Consider the following 27,637-nt stretch of genomic DNA (forward strand, 5'->3'; position numbering starts at 1 on the left):
TCTGTCTCTCTGAGCAAGTTCTCAGCTTGTGTTCGCGGGGTGAGGCCAGTCTTGGTCAAGGGCAGAACACGGTACAAGATGCCTAATGTCCTCTAGCTTGGTTCCCTTCGGGACGCACTGATCTCCAAGCCTATGTGAGCCACCTGACGGTGTTAGAAACTGTCACCCTGTAGTCTAGGGAAAAATGCATAAATAGTGTCACCAACCACCAATGGCACCAAAAATATAGACATCAACCTCAGGTACTAAAAACATTAGTATCATTTTTTAAAATATTTTTCTTAAAAGGTGAGCTTCTAGCCCTCACTTTCAAATAAGAGACATTCTCAAGAGAAAAATCTAACTCTGATAAAAAATGCCATCCCAAGGCCTGATCCAAGGAACATGTGATATAAAAATATTCATTGCACCTTCATAAACCTGAATCATATAACCACATTATTTATTATTTTCTCAAATTGTTTTGCTTCCCCCACATTTTAAGTGGTTCCCCATTATTCTGCTTTGTAATACCCTGTCCTTCATTAGACCACATTTTACACAACACATTTCTTTGCTTAATTCCTTATTCTCTGCCTCCTATAAACACCACGAACACAGGACATGCCTATTTCAGTCTCTAGTGCTTGGCTCACAGTATGAATGCAGTAAAAGATTTATTGAGGGAACACAGCTTTCTCATTTTTCAAAGAAAAATGAAGAGTTAAACACCTAAAAAATAAAACAAAAATAATATTGAATGTAAACTGTGCTGGAAAAATAAATTTTTTTTAATTAAAAGGAAAAAAGTGATACCAACCTAATATGAGGACATCACTGATATTTCACCCAAAGCTTAGAACATTCACTATAAACATCTAAGAAGTGTCTTATTCTAAATATTCAATATGCAATTCATAAGTGAGTGTTAAAAATGACCTGAAGAACTGCGTTAATAAATACTGTATAAATCAAAACACAATTGGCTTCTCCCATCAAGAAGTAGCATCTGCTTTTCTACCCCTTGAAACTGACCATGGCTTTGTGACTTGCTTTGGGCAGTGGGAAATGTGCTGCAAGCAGAGGCTTAAAGAGTTCTTGTGCATGCTTGCCCTCTCTTGTTGCTAGGAACTCATCCAATACCTTGTGAAGTTCACGTTAGCCTAAAGGGGACATGTGACTCAGTCAATAGCAAGCACCAAGTGACAGCATGAGCCACCAGACAAGTGAGGGAAGCCATCAGAGATCAACTGGCCCTCAGACAACCATCCAGTGTCTACAACCACAGGAGCTCCCCAACTCAGGTGAGACAAGCAGAACCCAGCCCAATCACCAGCCCCCAGAAGTGTGGCCCAGCAAATGACAGATGTTTTAAGGCCATCAGTCTGGGGATGGTGTGTTCCACACCAAAGCTAAATGATGCACACACCTAAAAAACTAGATCGTTTGATAGCCTAAATTCTTTAACAGATCTTTAAAAAGTTCCTTCATGTTGACAGATTTCATTCTTCCTTACTGTAGATAATCTGGAGGAATATATCTTATTGACAAGTCACCAAAAGTGATAAAATACTGTTAATTCAGATTTAAATGTTATCTGTTATCATATTCTTGAATATTATATTCTGTTTCATAACAAGATCCCATTCTATTCCATTTGGATTCTACCTGGACTACAATTAGCAAGAACACCAGGGCATTAATTATAAATGTTTTTAAACATTAGAGAGTTTCTCCTTAGTTCAAAGGAGAAACGACCTCAGTAACGCACGTATCTTCCTTAGGAGAAATAAGAGATTCTCCATATTCTACTCTTTTTCTCCAAAGCATTAATAACTTTGAAGAAACTTAGAGGAAATCACGAGTGTCAAAAAATTAATTTTGTTTTTCTGTGCAATATTATGTTAAAAATAAACTGCTCCCAGAATTGGAAATGGTGAAAGACTACTCCAATAAAAAGCATTCATTCTTTTGACTTCTCAACACGATGAGACTCTGGTGTCCAGGAAGACTTGAATAGGATCCTTAACTTCTACACATAATCCTACTGCACTATATTAAGAACTAGTTATTCATTCCACAAGGAGGGGGAGGAGGAGGAGAGGAAGGTGGGGACCTGGCTACTGTTGTGGAAGTGAACAGGGGAAGAAAAGAAAGTAACAAAGAACTTAAATGGTAATATTTAAAACTTAAGACACTTTGCCCTTCTTAATCAGTTTGTACAAACACGAAACTCAGAAGAGGCATGGAAAGAGTACTTTTCTATTTCTCTTTAACAACAACAACAAAAAAAAGCAGTGAATGTATTTAAGAGCTATACTGTTTGCTATATTCCTTTTGTGCAGAAATTTGGGACTTTGAGCAAAAGGTGTTTAATCACCCTTTCATTACTAAGCTTCAAAATGTACAAGTAGTTCATCTCTGGAAAGATAAACAAACAAACAGCATTGATTGTGGCCCATGAGAAAAGAAGCTGGTCAATAACAACAGGAGGCAGCCTTAGTCTTCACTCTGTACATTTTTTAAAAACATGTTTAACTACTTGAAATTTATAGCATGTGCATGTATTGCCTATACCAAAAAAATTAAAGGAAAAATAAACAGTGTGAGTGGCTACAGCAAGCTATCATAAAACGTGGTGGTCTTCACAAAATGCATGTTTATGTTTCTGGAAGGAACTACTACAAACTTCAAAACAAATATGACTCACACTATCGTAACAGACAGAAAGAGAGTGTGTGCGCACACGAAAGAGAGATCCCTGACAAATTCTCCAAGGAGATTCTACTTCCAGCCAGAAGCAAGCACAGGAACCAGAGGTCAGAGGGTGAGAGCCTTTCAGCGCTAAAAATAAAAACCACCCACCGAAAGGGTGGAATCCTCGAATAATAGAGCTTCTAAGACCAAAAGAAAAGATTTTACAATTTCCTTTGCAGCCCCCACCTTTGCCCCATGTTTCCTTATCCTTACCAACCCAAAACAAGCACTCATTGAACTCCTGCTCACTGGACACCGGGACCCGCTCCTGGCTGCTTTACTTGGACAAAAACTCCAAAGACATCTTTTTCTAGCTTCTTGCCAATATTGTGTTTGCTAGAGGAAGATCTGAAAGTGGACCACTTGTCCAGATGAGAGCCTTAAAAACTGTTTAAGTATATGCTGGTGTTACCGTTGGGTGGGAAGCCATGACTAGATTGATGATGAAAAGCACAAAAACTTTGAGGGAGAAGCACTTTCCCCCTGCAAGTACACAAAAAATGCTGATGTCCATGGACCCCGTGCTCTGAATCTTGATTTATCTAAAATCCAGATAAACTGGGCTGTAAGAAATTTGGTAATCACTTGAACTCCCCTCACTCCCCTTTTTTCTCCAAGTATTCACCCCCATCCTCTTCCAACAAAATGTGCTATTTGCAACGCAACAGGTGCTCAGTGGTGTTTACTGAGTAAGAGGAGGAGAGGGGACCAACAAGAAACAGTGGTTTAGTGGCCAAGGTCAGGTAATCTGTTTGGTGATGGGTGGCCTCTAACACTACAGGGGAGATGCTAAACTTCTTCTGATTATTCCCACAAGCCCTAAAATTCAAGGGTAGATATGATTTATTTATCATATCCCACAGAGCCCTTCAAACAATTTTTAAATGATCAGGGAAGTGATCATTCAATAATATCAAGTGAATAACAGTTGAAGACACAGTAATTACTGAATATTTCACTATCCAATAACTACTGTATTTTTTATAATTTAAAAAAAAATTGCCTCTCTTAGATCATGACCTTCTTAAAAGAAAGACTTGTAACTTTCTCTACAAAATACAGTCTGTTTGTCACCCAACATATATTTGGAGACACACACACACAAAAGCCTCATCGATCATTTCAACAAACGTAAGTATCAGCTTCTCAAGATTAAGTGATATTGTTTAGCAACATGACCTAAATATGTTGAGGAGGATCAGAACTTACATCAAAGTATATTTTGGCCAAAAGAACAAAAGGGGGAAGTTTATCAGTCTTTTTTTCCTTACTATAACTGGAGTTTCTCTGGTATCTTCTTCAGGCCAACCAATTAGCACCCACTGTATATGGGTTCGGCTCTAACTGGGCCAGGTCAGACGTGACAGAGTGGGGGTGGGGGGGGCGGGCAGACAGGGAATGACAAAAGGAAAACAATGCATGCAGCTCAGCTTGCCCCAGAAAACATTCAGGGGAGGGACAATGCAACCACAAAACCTCCTCTCTGCTTGAAGACAGAAATGACTAAACTTCTAGTCTGGCCCACACATTCAGTTCTGCTGCCATCATTAATGGGAATGCAGAAAAGGAGTTGAGAAAGAAAAGCAGCCTTTTCAACACAAACACATCACTTTTAAAAACTCTATTATTCAAAGATCACTGACTCATTGAAGAAGCACAAAGAACATTTATCCAACCAAATTTATTCTAACAGATTATAGCAGAGCCTGTGGCAAGAAAATTATTGAAATGGAAACTATCCCTTTGCCCGTAGATGACAATACCTTATGCTTATCAAATCCATCTTTCCCCTTTTTCTGTGAATTAAGAATGGGAGAGATCCATCTCCATAATGTAGGGCAAGATTAGAAGTAAATAGATAATATTTTAGAAAGGTTTACAATAACTTTTTAATAACAATTCCATATTAGTTTAAAACTAGTATGAAATTACTATGCTATTATACTTTACTAATATCAAAACAATTCTGTTAACATTCAATCTGATTACAACTTCTGAACATGTTTCAATAACATTTTTAAAAGAAAGTTTAAAGTTTGCCACATAGCTATGGACTCATAAAATACTGAACTAAATCAATTACACCATTATAAATGTGGTAGAGAAAGTACCTATTATAATAAACACAAAAAGTATTAGCATGAAAAAAGTTACAGAATCTTTAGTGTGAAACTGACTTCAAACTGAATTCACAAGAAACTGTTTTCCTAGAACACAATTTCCAGTAACTCTGTAACATGAGGAAATAATTGAGGAAATGGTTACCTTTAAAACAAAGGAAAACAAAACCTTAACATCGTGAAGTGTTTCATTTTCCTAAAATTATCAACCCACCAAACTGAAAAGAACCATGTATATATTAATGGTTATAAGAAATATATCTGCCTCTAGCAGAAGGATTGAAAAAAACTGTCAATTAAGTTCTGAGTTAAAGAGTCACTAGACTATTCTAATAACTTATGAAATCTACATGGAGATGCCCAAAGTGTTGAAACTTCTGAATACACTGGTAACTCAACAGCCATGATGACACTGGGTCAGAAAAGATGTGTACAGCTCCACTAGCTAATAAAAAATCCTAAAGCACAAAAAAGTTGGATGACAATCATTTTGCCTGCAGGAGAAACGCTGGGCTTTTTGACATACCTAACAGAGAAAACAAAAACAAAAAGTTGTAGAAGATTTCCTATAGAGCCAAGTGGCCTCTCAGATTTCCTTTCTATTCACTCTAGTGGAAACCTCATGAAAGGATTCTGATGGTAGAAATGAGAAACATTATCCATGAACGGCCAGCCCAGGAAGGGGTGATTTCCAACAGAATGAGCAGAGTAATATCACAGAAATGGATTGGTTAAAGCTTGACCTGTACTGTGGGTGGGGAAGGATGCTTCCAATGATTGGCCTTAGCATGCAGAACTAGCAGGTGACTTTCATTCCTACACATGTTTAAGTTAACAAATGGGGGGAGTGGGGGGACCTCATGCAGTCCAGAGAAAGTTCCAAAAACTTAAACTGGTGCCATCAGGAGGGTTTGTCTTAAGATCTGTTAAAACGTGCAACAGTCCTTAATCAAACCATAAAGAATGTCTGATCTGAAAGCTAGGACAGAACAAAATGAAATATTCTGAGGCACTTCAATGTGGCCCATCAGCAGCTTCCGCAAAGAATCCTCGTTACAACTGAACCATTAAAGATTACCAGTCATTTTCACCAAAAATATTCCTGTTTAGATCTGCAAAGGAGGGCAGAAAAATTCAGAACAAAATTCTCATGTCACCAATGAGGAAACAGGTCCAGAGAACTTTAAGTGACTTGCCCAAGGTCACTCAGCTAGTGAAGGGCACTGGCTGTTACAAGGCAAGATCTCTGGCTCCAAGGAGCTGTTTTTTCCATTGCATCAGTCAAGATAGCATAGTTTCCAGGAATTTTGATTAAAAACAAGGGGGGGTGGGGGGAGACGTGCACTTTTGAATTCCAACTCCCTTAATGTAAGGCAATACTGGAGACAGTATTTATTTGGGTACAATCAGATAAATGACTACAACATATAGAATTTTTTTATTGATTTTTTAAAATATAAAGCCACCTAAACGATGGTAAAAATTCAGAAGACTGTTAGATGTTCAAAGTTATCTGAACAACAGAGACACTCTTTCCCACAGCTCAGAAGCTGTATCAGGGCACACATAGCATTTACACCAGGGCAGTCCTTCCTCCTTACATTTTTACTTAGGGTGTTTTTATGGGCACCTAAGGGACAATGCTGCCTTTGGTTATGATTTAGGGACGCTGGCTGGTGAGAGGTGCTCATTTGAGAGGAATGGGGTGAAGGGGAGGATTAACTACTTCCCTAGTATTTCTCTTTCTTCTTTTCCTTCTTTATTTTAGAAAGGACAAATCTCAGCAAAGTTTCCATCCCCTATAGTAATACAGCTCACACACTTTGGGTTCTTTAAGAGAGCACAACACACATCTAGCAGGCTTACAAAATGGGTTCTCCCAGCCCGCCCTTCGGAGTTTTCACGTGGGCTGTCAGTGGTCAGAAAACAAATCTGCTCTTCAGAGCTTAAGCAGCATTTCCTCCAACCTCAGAAAGGAACCCGACCGGAGCCCTTGTAAGGAATCTCTAGATTCTCAAGATTTACAGGCTCTATCAGACGTTTTCATTGCACTGTGAGTTCCCTTGGGGCCCAGAAGGGTCAGTTTTTGTCCATACTTTGCAAACTGCAGACACTCAATATAGTGTTGACCCTTATGCAGTTTCGAGCCAAATGAGGTTGGTTTGTTTTTCTTCCTCCTCCCTCCCATTAGTAAGGGAAGTAAATGTGAGAATCTCGAGCCAACCCAATCAATCGCACAACCACGTGCTGCAGCTCCCTCCGGCTCCCGGATTTTAAGACGAGAAGATGCAGGAACAAGGCGTCTTAGTAAACCGTAGTAACCAGAGGAGGGAAACAAAATGGGGCACGTCACATGGTCATGGCCCAGATTTTTCTCAATTAAAAATAAGAGGACGTGTGTGTCTCCAGCATCTGTCAAGTGGGCTGGTTGGATTTTCTCCTTCTTAGGATTCTGGTCTGGATGCATGGATGCGTGCATAAGGCTGAGCGCAGAACATCCTCTGGGAGGGGTGGGAGGGGCTCGTGTTTGGCTCAGGGAAGGGTTGGAGAGGGATGGGAAAAGGCCGATTTGAGTGCCAGGCCAGCCGCCACTATGGGACCCCGGCCACCCCGGCCCGCACCCCTGAAGCCAGCACAGCTCGCTGATGCTCGCGCTGATTGGCTCTAGTGGGAGCCAATCAGCTCCCACCCGCCCCGCCCCCTCAAAACCATTCTCTGCTCCGGGAGCCCAGGGGCAGCGCTAGCCCACCACCAATGCCGGGGGAAGGGCAGCCCCCCCCCCCCTTCAGGCCACCTCAGCACCCCCAGGCCACCGGGGATGGGCAGGGTGGCAGACTTCAGAGGGTAGCCTGGGCCCCACAGCAGAATCTCCAACCCCAGGCAAAAGGGGGCTAGAAGAGAGGGGGAGCCGAGTGCCAAATAAATAGGGAGGAATGCAGGAAGCAGAGGTGACTGGGGGGGAAAGGGGAAAGGGCCAGAGCCGAAAGGGTTTGCGCCAAAAAGGCCACACAGGCAGCGAGGGAACTGGAGGGAGGGAGCGATGGGAGGTAGTCGTGGAGGTACAGAATCCCTGACCCACCCCTTCCCCCCAAAAAGGAAGCTAAAAAGGATGGCTTGGATCTGTGTCTTTGCCAAAGCCCGCTCCCTCTGCCCAGCTGCAGTTTCAAAGGAAAAAACAAATTCGAGGTAAACGCTGGTTAAAGGTAGCGGGGCTGCTGTGCCCTTGGCCTTCCTTGGCCCTCCATGTACTCTGCGGAGAGTAGGCCACAGGTCCTGCGAAATTCTGGCATGGAGCAAAAAGGGGGGGCGGGCAATGCCAGGAACATTGAATAAGAGGTGGAGAAACAAAGGGAATCGCGGAGAGGGGGTTCTAGAAAACAATCTCGCAGGTCGGAACCAAGTTAGAGGAAACACAGGCTGAGACGAGGGAGGAGAAACAGAAAAGGTGGTTGGACCAGAGGTGAAGCGAAGGGCACCCCAGCTAAATAAATGCCTCACAAATGTTCTCCTTTGATAGCGAAAAACATCCGACAAGCAGAGACGTTTAAAATGAGGGGTTAGAAGAAACAGCACATTCCTCCCTCCCTCCTCCTAACATCGCCTTCCCTTTCATGTTTCAGGTTTTACCTGAGGACTGGGGAGGAGAGGCAGAGAGAGTAAGTGCTCAGGAAGTCGGGAAGACTGGCTTTTTCTAGGAAAAAGCTGCTTGCCAAGGACAGGTTTCGTTTCTTTGGGTTTCAGTATGTAATTGACTATCAAATCACATGTTTAAGCTCAACAGGGCAAAGGCAAGCAAGGAGAATTCGGGGTGTCCACGTGCCAAGTGGCATTTGGTGCCTCATTTAAAAGATACACAACCCCTCATCCCCTTCTATTTACATCTTTCAAATAAACTGCAGGGCTGTCTGGCATGGTGCTGTTAGAGAATGGTCTACTGATACGCCAAGATGATTAGGGAAATGATTACGTTAGTCCAGAACATTATATTTTCCCCTAAGAAAGCTAAGAATAGAAGACTATTTTGTTTTGCTTGGTTTGTTTATAATGTATCTTCCACACAGGAAGGATTTTAAACCCTTTTTAAAATTGAAAACTCTATTTGGTCATCAGTTGCCTTCAGAGCAAATATTATTTATTCTACTCTATAAAAAGAAACCTGTTCAAATTAAGAAAACAGATGAGGAAAACTTATTGTTTCTTAGCCTATTCTTTTCATCTCCTAAATTTAAGTACTGCTGGGGATTTTTCCTTCCAATTCTCATTACTTTATAAATAAAAGAATTTGCATCAGAAATGATTAAAGTGTTAAGAGGGATTCACAGTGCCCAAAATATCTTCCAAGATTTTTACTGTTGATGTTGATAAAACACAATTAAATCTTCTCCAGTGGATCATGAAAATAAATACTGAATATTGATCAAGTTACTGCTTGTTATAATACAGCCCGTCACCTAAAATCTTAGTTTGTTTGTACACCTACATCTTTTTTTCTACAAAAGAGAGTATGATATGACTCAATATTGGAAACTGTTAAGAGTCAAGGAGGCTTTGATCACATAATAAACAAATACCTGTCAATAGGAACCCAAATGCACAAATCAAGTTCTTGTGAATGGACACATATTAAGAATGCTTCTCAAAGCTCATTCTGTGAAGCATATATAAAAAGGCTATCACAGGATAGACTGTTTGTCAGAATAAAGTGTTTCCAAATGCTGGAAACTTCGTGTTGCCAACTCATCACATTATTTGCAAACTATACTCCTCTCTTCTTCCCACAATTATGACCAGCAGAAAATAGGCTCAACAGAAAGAAGGGCAAGCTAATGTCCTATTACAAATGCTTTTCATTTTCAATACAGCCTTAACCACAGAAGGCCTAAAGCCAACTTTCAACTTTTAATGAGGCGTCTACTCTTCAACTTAAAGGTGAACAATAAATATCCTTAAAATGAACAGCACAAGGTTTAGCCCTTACGTTGAAAGCAGAACCATACCAAACCTCCCCATTGCCCTGACTTAATACTCCTTCTTTTGACATAAAAATGTTAAGTAAGTTTACAGAAGATGCACAGGAGTCCCCAAATGATCTTTGTGATGTCTCTGTGCAGGCCTTTGCAAGAACAGACAGCTGTGAGGCAGACACACTGGGTTGAATTTCCATAATTCTTGACTAATAATGGGTCCCAGACCCATGCAGACTTCTCTGCATACCCTGTACCAAAGCAGCCATGCCTGTGAGGTGTGTGTGTAAATATTTTACAAATCCTGGTGCAGGAACAAATAGAAAAGCATCACCCATAACAACTTTCTAAAGAATCGTAGGTAGAATGGGTATTTCTTTCTAAATTGTAAGCCTAAATAATATCTTCCTCCTGAATCGTTTTGGGGAGAGTGTGAATAAAAACGAATGCCCTCTACTGCTATTTACGTTGCCTTGGTGCTGTGTAATCACAGAAACAAAGTACACTGCACAGCGCAACTTATCGAGATCAACCTAACAGCACCAAGAAATGGCTTTAAATGAAGGCTTTTAGCCCTGTTCTAACAAATATTTTTGTCAAAGAATTGTCCCTTCTAGGGAATGACCTAAATATATAGTCAAAAGTAAACTTCAGTAAAGAGATCAAGGCTCTTACACATGAACTTCACAAACCTCAGAACTGGTATTGTAGAATGTATGTTTTGAAAATACTACAGTTGGGATGGGACCCTTGAATGAAACAGCCCTGCTGCATGGCTGCGCCTACAGGTTTATATGACTACCAGCCAGGTGTCAGTGTGGGGTGAGCATCTTGTGCACCTTGACCTCCCTCCCCCCGCACCCCCCCCCCCCAGAGTCCACTCCCTCAGGAAGAAGCAGGAAGGAGACGGAAGGGCCAGAGGCAAAGATGGAGAGAATTCAAGCACAAGGTTAAGAGCAAACTGTCTTCTGACTTGGGCACCATAAAACGCACCTGCTGTGATGTCCAGATGGGCTACTGGAGGTCCTCTGGCTGCTTCTGGAAACTGATGCTGGCATAGGCGCTTAAATCCTCGCTGGAGCGGTTGGCGGAGCTGCTCTCGTTGCTGCCCAGAGGCTGATGAGGGGGCGGGGGTGGCTGAGGATGCACTTGAGGGGGGCGCTGCTTGACGTCCTTGACCAAATCCAGGTCTATGTAGTTGAGACCATTCTCCAACCCCCCGGCAGCCCCACACACTTGAGCGGGTTCCTCCTTCGGGGCTCCCCCCAGCTCCCCAGGCCTCAGCCACACATTCTCAAAGGAAGCTGAGCTGTGACGTTTCACATCCTCAGAGCCGCTGCTGCCACCGCTGCTGCCCCCTCCTGCAGCACCCCCTGTAGAGGGCACCGAGTTGCCTGCCCGGGGGGTACTAGGCGTGGAGGAGAAGGTCTCAGAGCTATGCCGCCTCCGGCACCCTTGCGGGTCAGCGCGGATCACTTTGGCACTCTGGTTGCTGTTGGGACTGAGGTTCACCCGCGTGAAGGCACTCACGCCCCCGGGTCCCTGTGGGGCCCCCAGCAGGGAAGAGCGGGCCACCAACTCCCCTGCTTTTTGAGGCGCAGTAGGGGAAGCAGAGGCTGCTGAGGATGAGGAGGGTGCAGCCGCTGTGGCCCCCGGAAGGCTCGCCTCCTCCACAATGCCCGTCCGAATTTCAGCATAGCTGACAGGGGCAACTGGAGAGGTGTCCACGTAGCTCTGATGGGGACAACCCATCTGCATGGTCATGTAGTCACCACGGGTGCTAGGCACTGCCCGGGTGGGCCTGCATGTGCTAGCAGGCCCCGGAGGCGCAGGGCCCACTCTGCCAGGCTGGCCCCCACTGCTCTCCTGCCAGGTGGCCCTCCGGCCAGGCCCCAGGTCCATGTTCATGTACTCTTCGGTGCCAGTCTCGTCCTCCCTGGGAGCTGGGTGGAGCTGGGACGGACACCTGACAGAAGGTGAGCTATGGGATGCCACAGGACCAGACAAGTAGCCAGGCTGATCACTCCCAAATTCGATGTTCACATATTCCCCTGGGCTCTTGGGCTCCGGAGGGTGTAGCAGGGCCGACGGCTGCTGCTCTCGCGCCCGAGGTAAGGTGCTGGCCTTGGGGTCCCCCAGGGACAGCCTCGTGGGCCGAGCCAGGCGGCTGTTGGTCTGCGCAGCTGTGTCCACCTTTCGAGGCAGATGCGGCTGCAGGACTTGATGGTGGAGATGATGCGGGAGGCTGGACTCAGGCCTCACCCTGCAGTATCCCCCGCCCAAGCTGTCACTGCTGGTGGAGGAAGAGGAATCCTCGGTGGCTGCAGCATAGAGAAGGCGACCAGAGCTGGAGGAAAGGCGGAGATGCTGGTGCCGGGCTGTCTCCTCCAGGTCCCCTGGGCGCTGGGTGTGCTTAAAGGACCTTGGCAATGAGTAGTAGGAGAGAACAGGCTTGTGCTGGGGGTCCTCGGGGCCGTAGTAACAGTCAGAGGGGCTGCTGGTGTTGGAATCCCCGACTGGCGACATGTTCATGTAGTCACCTGTACAAGACAAAAGCTTGCTACCACTACTCTCCGTGGGTAGTTTGGCATGCGGCACGGCGTGAGAGTGGTGGCCCCCAACCCCATTGGTCCACATTTTGCCATAGCTACTCCCAGAATGGGCGGCAGTGTTGCTGCCGCTGGGCCCACCCGCAGTGTCGGGGGAGCAGCTGCCACTTGGGGACATCATCATGTAGCCATTGGGGTCCACTCTCTGGGGATGGCGTCTGATGGGGTTGATGATCTGCTGCGGAGCAGACACACTCTTGGGGCTCATGGGCATGTAGTCCCCGCTGCCTTTCCGGCTGTTGGGCACTGGCGCCACCCCTGGGGACATGGGCATGTAGCCATCATCGGTGTGGAGGCTGGAGGCTTCCGGGCGGCTGTGGCCTCCGCGGCGCTCGGAGGCGTGCGCTTCCAGACCCTCCTCGGGGTAGGACTGGGTGGGCACGAAGGCGGAGTGCCGGTAGCCGGGCAGTCGGCCTCCACTGCCACCTCCTGGTGGGTGGGCAGGCATCATCTCTGTATACTCCTCAATGGAGGCCACGGAGGACTGGGATGAGGTCTTCTGGTGGGAAATGGTGGGGGATGTGCCAGCAGAGTGAGTCCGCTTTCGAAATCGATTATCCAGATCTGCAGAGCAGGCTGCTTCGTCCCCGGCCAGGGCTGGGCTCGTGCCCAGGCCAGCGCCTGGGAGGTGGCGGTGGCCATTGCCACCCCGAGGCAAAATGTAGTGACCATTAGGGGCGGTGAGCGTGGAGGCCCCCTTGCCTCCCATGCAGATGTAGTTGCTCAGCTCCTCCTCTCCACGGGCTGGTGGGGTGTGGCCCAGGGAATCCGGGGTGACGCTGCGGAAGGAACTTCGGAAATCGCAGGGACTGGAGCCATACTCATCAGAAGAGATGAAACCGCCGTCACTGGGGGAACCGGACACAGAAGCACTAGATCTCCGCGGGAAAAGGCAGTCCGACGTGGAGCCGTGGCCACTGGTGCTGCTCGAAGACAGGCTGACCGGGCTAGTGGCCGAGGGCGAGCAGCGAGAAGAAGGCATGGGGATGGAGCGGCTGTGGTTGAGAGGGGGATGCAGCCGGGAGCTGCCCCGATGCCGGTGGGCGTGTGTCCTATTGGTGCTGGGACTCACGGGGCTGCCGTCCACCGAAGCCGGGCGAGACATGGTGCCTTCTCCGTCGCTGGAGGCGCGGACGCGGAAGGAGCCCTGCTTCCCGCCCACCAGGCTCGCAGGAGAGGTGGCAGTGATGCTCTCGGTGCGTGAGCGGCGCGTCAGCCCTACCTGGCTGGGCGGAGGGTTGTTGAGGTGGTGCCTGCGCAGGGGGACGCTGATGGGGTTGGAGCAGTTGGAGGAAGACTGGCTCTTGCTGCGAGGCCGGAACTCATCGCTCATGGCCCGCATGGCCTCCAGGATTGTCTCGTGCATGTTCTGGGCCACCACCGAGTCATCCACCTGCATCCAGAATTCCCCAGGCCCGGTCACTGCAGAGCGGCCCACTTCGATGAAGAAGAAGTTCTCCGAGTGGCCACAGCGCCGGATGTTCATCAGCTGCAGCACCACTGCGGCGGCATCTGAGTTCAGCTTCACGAAGCTGATGGTCTTGCTGGTCAGGCAGAGGCGGTAGATACCAATCAGGTTCTTTGTCTGGCCCAGGCCCTTGGGTTTCAGGATCACCTGCCAGACCTCTTTGAACGCGGGTCCTGGGGGCTGGTCCCCGTAGCTCAAGTCCTCCCCAGCCTCGCCAAGGCCAGAGCTGCCGCTACAGCTGCCCCCGCCGCCTCCTGCCCCGGGGCCCGCAGCCCCGTCGTGGTGGCACTTGGCACGGTTGTGCAGCTGCAGGAGGGCCTGGTACCAGCTGTCCTGCTCGGCCTCGCTGTCCGCCGCGATAGCAAAGTGCTCGTCCCGGGTGTAGAGAGCCACCAGGTGCTTGTTCTTGGAGTCTGCGCGCTTGTTGATGTTGAAGCAGCTCTCGAGGGGGATCGAGCGTTTGGGGGCGCTCGACTTGTGCCGCCACTTCTTCTCATTCTCGTAGTACTCAAGGCGCGCGGGGCCCCCGGCCTCGCTGGCCGCCCGCAGCACGAAGAAGCGCTTGTGCATGCTCTTGGGTTTGCGCAGGTAGCCCACCTTGCGCACGTCCGAGAAGCCGTCGGTCTCCGGAGGGCTCGCCATGCTGCCGCCGCCAGCACTGCCGAGCAGAGGGAGGCGCCGAAAAACTACCCGGTGAGGGGCGGAGGCTCCTCGCTGCGGGCCCCGCGCATGCAAACAGGGCTGGAGGAGGCCAAAACCCCGACTCCGAAATTCACGCCGCCCCCCCTCGCCTGGGAGGGGCGGCCGTAGACAGACGCAACGGCTGCGCCAAGGAGATAGCCCCAACCGGAGTTTACGGGCGTTTCATGCCCGGGGGAAAGGCTGTGTGTCCAGCGGGAGCGCAGCCCTGATCCTTCCAGAGCCAAGTCTCCAGAAAGGAGCGTAGATGCATCTCTCGCCGCCCAGGCTAGAGTTCTGCGCAGGCAAGCGGAGGCGGCGGCCAGGGGGTCCCCAGGTTGCCCCTCCGGGCGCGCGCGCCTCCTCTCCGGAGTTCCCTTCTGGAAGTAGCGATTCCCGAGGCAAATTAAATATCCTTGGGCAGGCGAGGCGAGCTGCCAAGTCTCAACGTTGCACGGGGTTCTCCCTCCTCCTCCTCCTTCGCCTCCTCCTCCGCCTCCTCCCACCCCCCAACCGTCCCCGCCACCACCAGTCGCCCAAATACCAGCTCAAGCGCAGAGACCGCGGCGCTGCGGCTGTTGCTGCTGCTGCCGCCCGCAGGCGCGTCCTCTGCAGCCCCCATTCGGGCCCATCTCGGCAGGCGGAGAAAGTGGCTTTTCCACGCAAAACGCTACTAGGCAACCGGGGTAGCTGGGGACAGCCGCAGGGACTGGCACATCCCTGCCCTTCACTCCAGTCCGCAGGGGAGGAGGGGACGCGGGCGGGAGGCGAGGGGTAGGTTTGGGAAGGAGTCGGGGAAGACGCCTCTTCCCGGAGAGGCGCTGCAGCTACATTTACTTCTCCCCTCCTCCCTTCTCCTCCTCCGAGAGTTGCCGAGAGCCCCAACCAAAACAAGCAGCGGCGTCTGGCTCCGCACGCGGGCCCCCTCCGACCGCGCCGCCGTCTCACTCGGAGGAGAAAAACACGTGACGGAGCCTCTGCGCTCCGCAGCCCGTCCGCCGCCGCCGCCGCCGGGAGGCTCCCGCCCGGGTCTCTACATTCCCGGCCGAGCCCGCCCCGCGCCCGCCCCTCTCCGCCCCCCGGCCTTGCTGCAGTGGCGCCCGTGCCTGGCCTCCGCTCGGTGCAGCGCTCGGCCAGCGCCCCTGCGCGGCCGCCTGCAGGGGCGCACAGCCGTCCTCCCCGCGTGCCACCCAGGGCGCCCCCAGCCCGCAGGAATTCCCGCCGCGGGTGCGGGCGGGGTGTTTGGGTGGCTACCCGAAAGCGCGAGAGGAGTCTGGGAAAACGGCTGGCGGTGGGGGCGAGTCGGGAAGACGCAGGAGTGGAGGACTGGGGGGCTCGGGGTGCACTGCGGCTACAGAGCCCGGAGTGGGAGGGCCCAGGGAGGAGGGGGCCCGGGAGTTGGGCTGCATCTTACCTAACAGGTAAGATCGACCCTCGGGAGGGAGGTTTCTAGTCAGGGCTTTCTCTCCAGGGAATATAAAAGCTGCATTTCCGTTTCGGGGTGCTAGGCCGTGGTGAGGCGATCTAAATTTTTATAAGGTTTCCTAAGGGACGTGTGGGCCAGCCGACTCCTTGGAATCCCCGCATTTGCTGCAGGGAGGTTTCTCGAAGGAGCAGATGAACACCCAAGGGCAGAGATGGGGAGATTCTGGTCACTCCGAAGGGAGCAGAGGGATCCCTGGGAAGCACCCTCCACCCCCCCCACTCCCCGCCCCCCCCCCCCCCCGCGCTGTGGCGTTATAGCTGCTGATCAATTAGGGAAAAAATATAAATATCGCAGCTTCTTCCCCATCCTGGCGAGAGGCGGGGATTCACACCCGGGGGTGAAGGCACGGGCCCCTTATGATATATTCAAACATCTACTTAAGATTTTTAAATGTTAGGGAGCTACAAGGATTCATACCGCCTAGTGTGTAAATACTGGCTTAAGTATTGGTTTCCCACACAGCTTCCACACCCACTGGACCACCCCGTAACAGTTTTACCCTTGACTGCAAGGATAATCGAGAAACAGCAGGGATGGTGTCCGCTCCGCCGTACGGGAGGGAACACGGGTACTTCCCCGGACGGTCCAGAGCTCACCCTGCGGTATCAGTAACCACATGCAAACGCTCCCCAAAGTTGGGTTTTTTAAGCTGCCCTATAAACAGGCAGTTTGTCCCCTGCGTGCCCAACTGGCATTAAGGACCCGACAAAGATGACTGTCACTCGGTTTAATGCTCTCTCCTCTTTCCACCTCATTCCTGGCCCGTTCAGGGCTTCCGTCCGCTCTCTACGCGGGAGACCCTCCTCTGCCCGCAGGTCTCTGGCACCGCGGGACGCTGGCCAGGAAAACGCAGCGGTCGAGGCGCTGGGGCGCTCAATGGCCGGCCCGGCTGGGCTGCGGAGAAGCCCGCGTGGACCTGCTGCGGGGCGAGGGGCGGGAGGAGCTTCTTGGGGAAGCCTGCTGATTGGTGGGGCTCCCCGTCTTTCAAGCCTTGCATGGCAGGAGGGGAGGTGGGGAGCGATGGTAGGGGTACCAAGGTAGGTTGCGAAGCGTAGAAAAAATAATAAATTAAAAAGAACCGTAGGCGCCATTCAGCAGCGTGGGATACGTGAATTCTGGGGACTCGGCATCCGCAAAGGGGAGCTCCCCAGCCGTAGCCCGGGAGCTCCTCATTTCTCCTTTCATATTTTGTTCCCTGCCATCACGCAACCTCATCTAAACCTGGTTAATCTATAATTTGTGTACACAGTGTTGAATTGAAAACCCGCCCTCTGTCCCTGACAGCCTGGTGATGTGGGCACACGTGCCCACTACAGCAGAGCTATAAATAGCATATATCTGGCGCTGGTAGCGGGGCGGCAAGAGCAGTAACCGAGATTTGGGGGGCGGGGGGGTGGTATAGCCTACTTTATACAGAGCAGGGCGGCGGGGGCGGGGGGTGGTAGGTGCAGTAGGGAAGCATGGAGTTAGTAGTAAAGTGTAACTGGTATTTCACCTTTGGCAAGAAAAAAGATAACAGGTTGTTTACTAGCAACAATGTAATCTAAGACCAAAGGGCATTTTACAGGTTTGATGCTTAGCGCAGGGTGAAGATTATTTCATATTTTATGGGAAAACTATCTAAATCTATAGGCTTATTTTTCAAGTGACGACCCCCACCCCCAAAAAAGAAAAGCTAAATAAAAGGAACGTGCCTCTTACAGAAAACACAATATTTAACTCTTTCCTAAAAGGAGAGGGCAGAGACATCAATTTAATTTGCAAATATTCTACTACAACCTTCACAGAAAGGTTCGAATTTTGATCATGAATAAATTATTATAAAAGCTTTATAAAAATGTCTCAGTGGGAAAGGATTTCTGATTTAAAAACTCAACTTCAGTGGCTAATATATTGGCTAGAAATCATGAAATAAGTCAGATTTGGTGACAAATTCTGTTTCAGGTGAAAGACAATCGTTGATCATAGGATATTAGATATTGTCATTTCTTCATGTTTGCTGATGTCTTACTACCAAAATTAAAGGTGGTTAATATTTATTATAAGTATAGTATAGTAGGTTCATTTGTTCTCTACATATATATATATTTTTAATATAGTAATGGGTTGAGATAACTGAAAATGCACATTTGGTGCAAATATACAGAATAGAGATGCTTTTGTGGAATCTCAGTGAAGTAATTAAAGCAGGTACAAGTATTATCCTGTCGCCTTACACTAAATTAGTCCTGTGGTATACTCTAATGGTATACACTCTATGAAAAATTTACTCCTTAATGAAAACTCACAGAAAACCAAAAAGCCACCTAGAACCAAATATATTGCTCAATGCTGCCATCTATAGGATAATTAGAGGTGATTTGTGTAATAGACTAAAGTACATTTTAAAACTTGAGCTAAAAAACGATTCATCAAAACCCTGGAACAGCTATGTTGATATTCACAAATGAAGTTATGATTCCAGAAGTTAAAACTTTATATGCCCAGTGTACACTATTGAGAAATATGTCTACAATTAGCTTTAAAATGGAAATCTTGGCGCTGGCTGGTGTGGCTCTTCTGGTTTGAGCTTTGTCCTGGAAACCCAAAGGTTGCTGGTTGGGCTCCCTGTCAGGGCACATAGTTAGGTCAATTCAAAAGAACCTATGCACCCCTATGTTCATAACAGTGCTATTTACAATAGCCAAGCGCTCGAAATAGCCTAAGTGCCCATCAGTAGATGAGTGGATCAACAAACTGTGGTACATTTACACAATGGAATACTATGCAGCAGAAAGAAGGAACTCCTACATTTTGTGCCAGCAGGGAGGAATCAGAGAGTACTATGCTCAGTGAATAAGCCAGGCAGCGAAAGACAAATATTACATGATCTCACCTAATATAGGAACCTAATGAACAAAACAAACAAATGAGCAAAATAGAACCAGAGGCATGGAAACAAGTAACAGACTAACAGTAAACAGAGGGGAAGGTTGGAGGGGGGGAGATAATGACCCACGGACATGGACAACAGGATGGGGATTGACTGTGGGCGGGAGGTGGGCTGGGCAGGGGAGATCAACGGGGGAAAAACTGGGACAACTGTAATAGAACAACAATAAAAAAAGAAATTTCGGCGGCAGCCGTCCGTCTCGAGAGACGATGGTGTAGCTTCTTAAGAGTCTATCTGCACCGCCGAGAATGGCTGTGCAGTCCGACTCGGGAGTGACACGGTATCTGTCTCCTCCAGTGTTGAATCGACATCTTGCGATGACGCTGGAGTGTCCTCTCCAGTGGAGCTGAAGCTACAGAGCCTGGGCAGGGTGATATGGAGGGTCTGCTGTTGCCCATGCAGCAGACCCCCCCTCTCTTCGCAGCTGAAGGGTCCAAGGGAAAGACTGAGTCAATACAGCTTGGCTTCAGGTGCGCCGCAGGAGTTGTCGGTGTTGACTACAACGTCAAACCGCCTTAGGGACTCCGGCTCCGGATTTTCTGTCGGGGTTTACTCCCTTAGCCTTTCCCCTGAAGAGGTATGCCGCAAGGCAGCGGAGGTTTTTTGGAGTCAGAGTTTTCCTTCTCTGATGTGCCCTGACTGGAAGATCAAACCAGCGACACTTAGCTCGCAGGCCGACGCTCAATCCACTGAGCCAAACCAGCCAGGGAGAAAAAAGAAATTTAAACACAGATAAATAGGTCACAGCTGGGGGAGCTGTTTAAATATTGTCATCTCTAGAATTAATGTTGACAATTTAGAATGATGCTTGAAGGAAAATCAAAGCTTGTAAATTTTTTTCATTTTAATGTCTATTTTTATTTTAGGATAATTTATTCATAACAAATATTTGAATACTTGTTCTACAAGGCAGTATGAAATATATAAAAAGAGACAGCTTTTTACAACTTGGATGGGGTAATAAGAGATACAAAATAAAGATAATTGATAACTAAAGTCCTGTGTGTGTGTTAAATCTCCAATAAGTGGTAGTTACTTACAGCAGGTGCAGGCCATGGTGGATGAAATAACTGAAGAAATCTTTATGAAGGAGAGGAGCCTTAAGCTTGAACTCCAAGTGCGGATGTAACTCAGATAAGTAATCGGCTATTTGCTTGCTGCTTTGTTGCCATTCCAATGTTTTGAAGTACCTACCTGTGTTAGGCATTAGGCTAAGCGCTGAGGATTTAGGTATCTGATACATTATTTGGGCCCCAAGAAGCTTTTCAGTGAAGATGCAAGACAAATTAATATAATTACAGAGTGCCGTGATCTCTGGTGAAAAAGTAGGCACAGGGCAAATGAGATCCCCAAACCCTCAACTGGCTTCTGATTTAAAGTTATCAATCACAGACAGTACAATTTGGGATGCCCTTCCCCTTAATAACCTTGTTCTGCCTGGGAATTTAAAAAAAATTTTTTTTTTTGCTTTCTTTTTTAAAAACTGGGAAATGCCGAAATTAAAAGTGAGCTGGAAAGTCACGTCCGGCTTGAGAATCTGCTTGATCGATGCTTCTTAAGCCCGGGGATGCGGTTAAGAACATTCAGGTTCCAACCCTGAAGGTGCAGGGCCGGCTGAGAGTCTGCAGGTTTAACACCCTGCAGGTGAAGCCGATTCTGCCAGATGGGGGTGGGCACCACAGGGGCGCAGCTCCGAAGGGCTGAGCGTTGGGTGAAAGGCATGATAATATGGGGCTGTGAAACACAAGCAGGGTCCAGACATATCCGTGTTGTATGCGTATCAAGAGAACAGCAGCAATACAAACTACTTAGCCGATGCGTTATTGTATCGGAGCGTCTCTCTTTTCTATCGGAGGTATCAAATCTTTCTGACAAGGGTGAAAAGTTATTTTTTGTTCTTAAACATCTCTGTTAGTGTTTTCCAAGGTCTGATTTAAAATGCAGAGTTCTGGCTACAGCCAAATCCTACTGAACCACAATCTTTTAGAGAATGATACCGTCTCCGCTCCAACACACACACTCACCATCTGCACTTTAAGCAGCGTTCCAAGAGGTTCTTGTTTACACTAAAATTTCAGAATCGTTCACTTAGGCACAAAGGAAAATGTTTAATTAAATACCTTGGGAACTGGGGGATTCACAGCCTCACTCAGTAAACAGAACTCCCTACCTGTGGACTGTTTACTACAACTAGGTAGAGCAGGCAAGGACCCACACCTGGTGAGTTTCAGAACCTTTGAGAAAAATCATTTGCTGGAAATCAGGTAGTGAGAATCCAGTTCTACCCTCCCCTTGATTTCATCCTCCATCTCTCCTAGAGAGCCCAGGGAAGACAAATGCACTGAGACCTAACACAGGACTTCACCAAGACTAATACCCTCAACAGACAATTTAAAACATTTGCTGGTTGTAGTATAAATAAAGTATGAAATAAACAGACAAATGAGGTTGGAAGAGAAGGAGAAGATGAAAACTTAGTGCCGCAATTTAATTTTCCCATTTTATAAATTGCACTGATTGATGATTTTTTAGATCGTTGCTAATAACTGACATATTTAAAAGACTTTCTTTTTTAAATTTTCTCGATTTCCTTAATTATTATATTCTTAATTTTTTAAAAATATTCTTTAATGAGGATTGGGTGTTTGTCAGTCAAATTCTCATCTTAGATAATGCCACCAGTTCTTCTGATCATTTAAGCTAAAGAAGGAACTGCCAGTTTTTCTCTTGTATTTGAAGAGACATATGTTTTATCTAGAAAGGCATATGCCCAGAAGTATTTGTAAACATTATCACACCTCCTGTTCATTCCGCCCATTATGCATCTTCAAGTTGTCTTTTTGGTGCAGGACACTCATTCTGAAGTTTGATAACCAAAAATTGTCGTCAACATCATTCTTTAACTTTACTTGTTTGCTGTTGAATAAGAACTTCAGGAACAATGAATTTGCAACGTCTTTTATTCAGTAGTCAGCGTGTGGAGGTAAAACTAGTTGGTTTTAATAACAAAGAACCACTGGGTCACACACAGCCCCTCGCTTTTCTCATACCTCCTTCCCTCAATCACAAGGTTAACAATCATGTCCTCTCCTCCGCCTCTGCCACCTCCTCTCCACCTCTTTCTTCTCTGCTTTCTCCTCCTCTTCATTCTCCTCCTTCTTCTTCTTCTTCTCTTTTTTCAGTCGTGCCTCAAACCGGGGCTCATGGCTTCGAGGTCTTTTATCTGGAAAACATAAAAAACAACTGAGAGAAGTTTAGGAATATTTGTATGCGTCGGTTAGGAATGTATGAGTTAATTTCAACTTAAGACATTCATAATTACATCACTACTTAGAGTGGTGTCTGGTGTGGCTCTGCGCATGAGCAGAGGGTCACCTGCATCATAATTACCTGGGGGCCTGTTAAACTCAAAGCTTCCTTCATCCCACACATGACTCTTCAAATCAGATGCCCTGCAGGTTAGTGTGCATTTCCCCCTTTTCCCACCCCACTTTCATGAGTTTTATGTGTGCTAAAATTTGAAAACCACTTATTAGGCTATTTCTAAAACCATATATTTTAAATGAGGATGTTATGAAACACATGTGGATTGACCTCCAGTAATTGTTGGAGGTCAATAGTTGGAGGTCAAAACTAATCAATAGTTTTACTCTGAAACATTCTACCGCAGTGTCTTAATAACTATCGACTATACCCCACAGTAAAAATACATTTACAAACACATTGTCCCTCAAGCCCGTACACACACATGCACACACACACACACACACACATACACAAGCACACACAACTGAAACCCAACCTGCCATTACTCCCTGCAATGCTCCTGGCTCTTTCTGCTTTCCTTCTCTCTCTCTCTCCGGCTCTCACTGTCTCTTTCTTTTGATGCCGGCCAAGACTTACTACATTAATTTCCAAGCACTTTAAGATGTCATGACCTACAGTCTGAACACAGTTTTACCTAGAGTTTCCTTCACTATATGATTATTTATGATTTCAGGAACAAAACAATAACCATCTCTCGTTCCTTGGTTGTGTTATCCATACGGTGTCCTAAGAAGAAAATTTAGCTTCCAATGGATTCTAGTTCATTTAAGTTATTTTATTTTTGGTACCAACCAAATATGCGATATTTTCACTGCTTTTTCCTTAAGCCATAGCCAACCTGTACCTGCTAAGCGATGCAATCTGAATTCTCCATGTATGTTGACAATAAAAATCTGAATACAGATGAAAGACAAATTAAGACTACTAAAGGCAATTCAGTTACTATTTTCTTAAAAATAATAGACATGTATTATTTCCCAATTTTATTCTCTTGGAATATTGAGTTGATGTCATTGACTTTGCACTGTGTGTAAAGTATTTGGGAAAGAGGTGAAACAGACCTACATGCATTTAAAATATATTTATGTAAATGTATATTTTGCTTTTGCATCAGTTTTGGGTTGAGAAATTCAAATGAGAAAGAAACTATCCTCTTTTATAAAGGAGACTTTAAAATGCTGTTATTTTGTATTTCCCAATTTACCAAATGTAAATATCTCCCAATGCCCTGGCTGGTTTAGCTCAGTGGATTGAGCGTCGGCCTGCGAGCTAAGTGTCGCTGGTTCGATCTTCCAGTCAGGGTACATCAGAGAAGGAAAACTCTGACTCCAAAAAACCTCCGCTGCCTTGCGGCATACCTCTTCTGGGGAAAGGCTAAGGGAGTAAACCCCGACAGAAAATCCGGAGCCGGAGTCCCTAAGGCGGTTTGACATTGTAGTCAACACCGGCAACTCCTGCGGCGCACCTGAAGCCAAGCTGTATCGACTCCGTCTTTCCCTTGGATCCTTCAGCTGCGAAGAGAGGGGGGGTCTGCTGCATGGGCAACAGCAGACCCTCCATATCACCCTGCCCAGGCTCTGTAGCTTCAGCTCCACTGGAGAGGACACTCCAGCGTCATCGCAAGATGTCAATTCAACACGGGAGGAGACAGATGCCGTGTCACTCCCGTGTCGGACTGCACAGCCATTCTCGGCGGTGCAGATAGACACTTAAGAAGCTACACCATCGTCTCTCGAGACGGACGGCTGCCGACGACGACGACGACGACGAAATATCTCCCAGCATAAGTAAATCTAATTGGGGGGGGGGGGCTAGTTCTCATTCATTCAAAAGGTATTTATTGAGCATTTACTAAGTATCAGTCACTGTTTCAGGTGCTTGAGATACTTGCAGTACAAAACATACAGGTACCTGCCCTCCTGGAACTTGCATCCTATAGGGTAAGGGAAGACAAATGTCAATCAAATTAAATATCTTAAACAATTATGATATCTAGTATGTTAAAAGATGATAAGTGTTATGGGAGAAAAGACAAAAATTAAATCAAGACAAGAAAGATTGAGAATGCTGGTGGTAGCATATGGTTGCAATTATAAATAGGTGGTCCAGGGAAACCTTATTCAAAAAGGGAAGATTGAATATAGATCTGAAGGAGGGAGCTAACCAGCCGACTGGAAAATGGTGAAGAGTGTTCCATGCAGAGGAAAGAGCCAGCGCAAAGGTCGCAAGTTAGGAGCACGCTTGGTATGTTCAAGGAACAGTAAAGAAGGAAGCATGGCCCAAGGGAAGTAGAGGAGGAAAGGAGGAGGGAGAGACACTAGAGAAAGAACAGTGGAGGAAATCATCAAAGATCATTGGGGCCATTTTAAGGACTTTGGTTTTACTCTGAATGAGACAGGAAGCCACTGGAGGGCGTTTAACCAAGCAGCGACATAATCTGACATAGTTTGAAGACTCATTCTGGCAGTTATACTGGGAGTAGACTGTGGGGGAAGAGGAGACAGAAATCCAATCAAGAGACGGAGATCCGGTCATCAGCGGAGAAGTGGTGGAACTCTGAATCTATGTTGAAGGTGGAGTTAGCAGAATTTGTAGGTGATTTGGATATGAAATGAGGGGAAAAATGTTTTGTTTTGTTTTTTAATTAGTGCAGCTGAAAAGATAAAGTTACCATCACTTGAGACAAAGTGTCAGTTTCCTATTCCTGAATTAACAAGCCACTCCAAAGGATGTACTTAAACCATCAACCATTTTATTATGCTATAGGATTCTATAGGTCAGGAATCCAGACAGAACCTGTGGGAATGGCTTGTCCCAGCTCCTTGATGTCTGGAGTCTTGCTGAGATGGCATGAACAGCTGGGGGACACTTGAACGGCTAGGGCTTGGAAACATCTGGAAGATTCTTCACTCATGTGTTTGGCATCTGGGCCGGGATGACCGAAAGGCTGGGTCAACCAGAATACTTACATCTGATCTCCCCATGTGGCTAGAGATTCTCACAGAATGGAGGCTGAATTCCAAAGGAGAGTCTGCAGACTGAGCATTTCAAGAGTATACATGCCAAAAGGGAGCATTCCAAGAGGGTTGGGCACAAGTGGTGCATTCTTTTATGTCCTCACCTCAGAAATCACAGAGCTTCAATTCTACGGTACGAACTCTGTTGGTAAAACAGTCACCAGTCCCAGCCAGATTAAAGGGGAGGGGACCTAGACATATTTCTTTATGGAAACAATATAAAAGAATTTGTAGTCGTTAAAAAACTACCACAGATTGGAAGACTGTGGGTGAACAGGTGCAAGCATGATGGGACAGATCAAGATTCAGTTCTAGACATGTGAGTTTCAGATGCTTATTTAACCCTAAGTGGAAAGGTCAAGTAGACACTTGAATCAATAAGACTGCATTTGAAAACGCTGGTCTGGGCTAGAGATGTAAATGTGAAAGTTGTCAGCGTATGCGGGATTTAAAGCCCACGAGACTGTGCAATGTCATTAAGAGAGAAAGTAGAGAACAGAATATGACAAAGGAACCAGCAGAGAAGACCGAGAAGAGTGACTAGGAAGGGGGTTCTCTTTAAAACAAAAGGAAGACAACGTATCCAGGAGAAGAGAGCAAATAGCCGAGACAATTGCTGCCGATGGTCAAACCAAAGGAAACCTTGGAATTGGTACAGGTTTCACTCTTACTGTGTGTTTGGTGTAAGATTGATCCACATTGATCTCAGGAGCATAGAAAATGCATAGGGTATGATGGGATTCTTTAGACCAATCGCTAGAGTTCGACCCACTCCTTAGATGTGTACAGTAGTGTAAATGTGTACAGTAAATCTGTAGGGCTTACATAAATAATTATCACAACACATTTCATACTTTCTAAATAACTTTTACTTGTAAAAAGATCCCATGAGGGTAAAGGTACTGAAGTATGTTCAGTGTTATATTTAGATAATTCTCACCAGGAACTTTTGCCTTCGTTCCTCTTACATCTAGACTTTGAGATGTCTCTTAAAATTTTGAGAGAGGGTTGGTGCAAGTGGGAAGGGAGAGATTCATAGAAAATATTTCCAGTATGTGTCCCAATTTTTACCAAACCTTTAAAAATATATATATTTTAGATGAAAGTGTACTTATAGAAATTTACTTCTAGATTTTTTAATCTTTACTGATTTAAAATTTTCCCAAATAACAAATAATACCTCTCCCTTTTATCTTGAATTATTTTTAAAGATGAATGGAAAGTAATTTTGTGCATTCAAAAAACAAATATCTATGCTGGCACTTAGTTATAAGCTGGGAAAAAAAGAAATAAAATCTTACATAAAATAAATCAATATACAACAATATAATTATGTAAAATAAAAATGGCTACATCATTAGCGGACCCACAATTTACCAAGGTGGGAAAACCATAACTCTTGGAATATTTCTAGAACTACAAAATATACTTAAACATATCTCTGTGTACTAGAGGATTTTATTATTTAGTTATAAATATTTCCCATCATGATATAAAATTTAAAATAAATAAAATCCTTGTACAACTTATTACAAGTCAACAGCAAATGGCAGTTGGCCCATTCTGCCTCTGCCCAGTGGTGATCTGTCCACTCCCCCAGGTGACCTTGCTTGTGCATATGAACAATTGCTTCCCACAAAATTGTTCGCTCTCTCTTGGTTCTGCCAAGGTTGATTGTGGTTTCTTCGTAGGCAACTGAGATTATTTTAAAATTGACAATACAAAAATTTTTACTTTTCTCCCTCAACAGCTTCTTCACTTTCTCTGTTTCCTAATCTGCAACATCTCCCTCACCCCTCCGCCCCCCCCCCAAACACATCACATTTCCTCTGATGCTACCACAGAGCACTACAGGGTGGTTCAGGACCACGGAGAGCGTGAGGAAGGGGCGTTTCCAAAGCTTTCTAGTCACGTAGGTGGGGGAAGAGATGACCCTGGAACGGTTGCTGCACAACTTTCACTTAAAGATGTTATCGTAAAGAATAACAGTGGGACACTGACTCCCGGATATTTGGGAGGAGTGATTTTTCTGGACATTCAGCCAGTGCTTTCTGAACTTCACTGAATTTCATCTAATGACCGATGAAAAGACACCAAGAGTAGGGATAGACAGAAGTTGCCAGCGCAAAATGCCTTTTGAAGTTTCATGTTCACAATTTGCTATCTTTTATGTGAACTTTCATATTTTTGACAGCGATGAGACCCATAAGTCTACCACAGAAGAGAAATAAGTCATGTAGAGATATGCAGAGTTGGAAATTAAAAGAAGTGTGTGTGAGTTCTAGTCCTCGGTCCTTAGA

The 27,637-nt window shown here is 46.3% G+C and overlaps 1 protein-coding gene across 1 annotated transcript in view; it reads right to left on the reverse strand.

Moving 5' to 3' along the window:
• Nucleotides 1-14,758, reverse strand: part of IRS1 (insulin receptor substrate 1) — a 52,844-nt gene extending 38,086 nt beyond the window's left edge. Inside the window, exon 1 of the mRNA XM_090284769.1 lies at nucleotides 10,814-14,758. Coding sequence (XP_090140895.1) covers nucleotides 10,835-14,539 — 3,705 coding nt within the window. The 5' untranslated portion in view covers nucleotides 14,540-14,758 and the 3' untranslated portion in view covers nucleotides 10,814-10,834. The remainder of the gene's footprint in view (nucleotides 1-10,813) is intronic.
• Between the last annotated feature and the right edge of the window lie 12,879 nt (nucleotides 14,759-27,637).

Source organism: Furipterus horrens, unplaced genomic scaffold (assembly GCF_987537825.1).
Source record: "Furipterus horrens unplaced genomic scaffold, mFurHor1.1.pri manual_scaffold_1, whole genome shotgun sequence".
Taxonomy (NCBI): Eukaryota; Metazoa; Chordata; class Mammalia; order Chiroptera; family Furipteridae; genus Furipterus; species Furipterus horrens.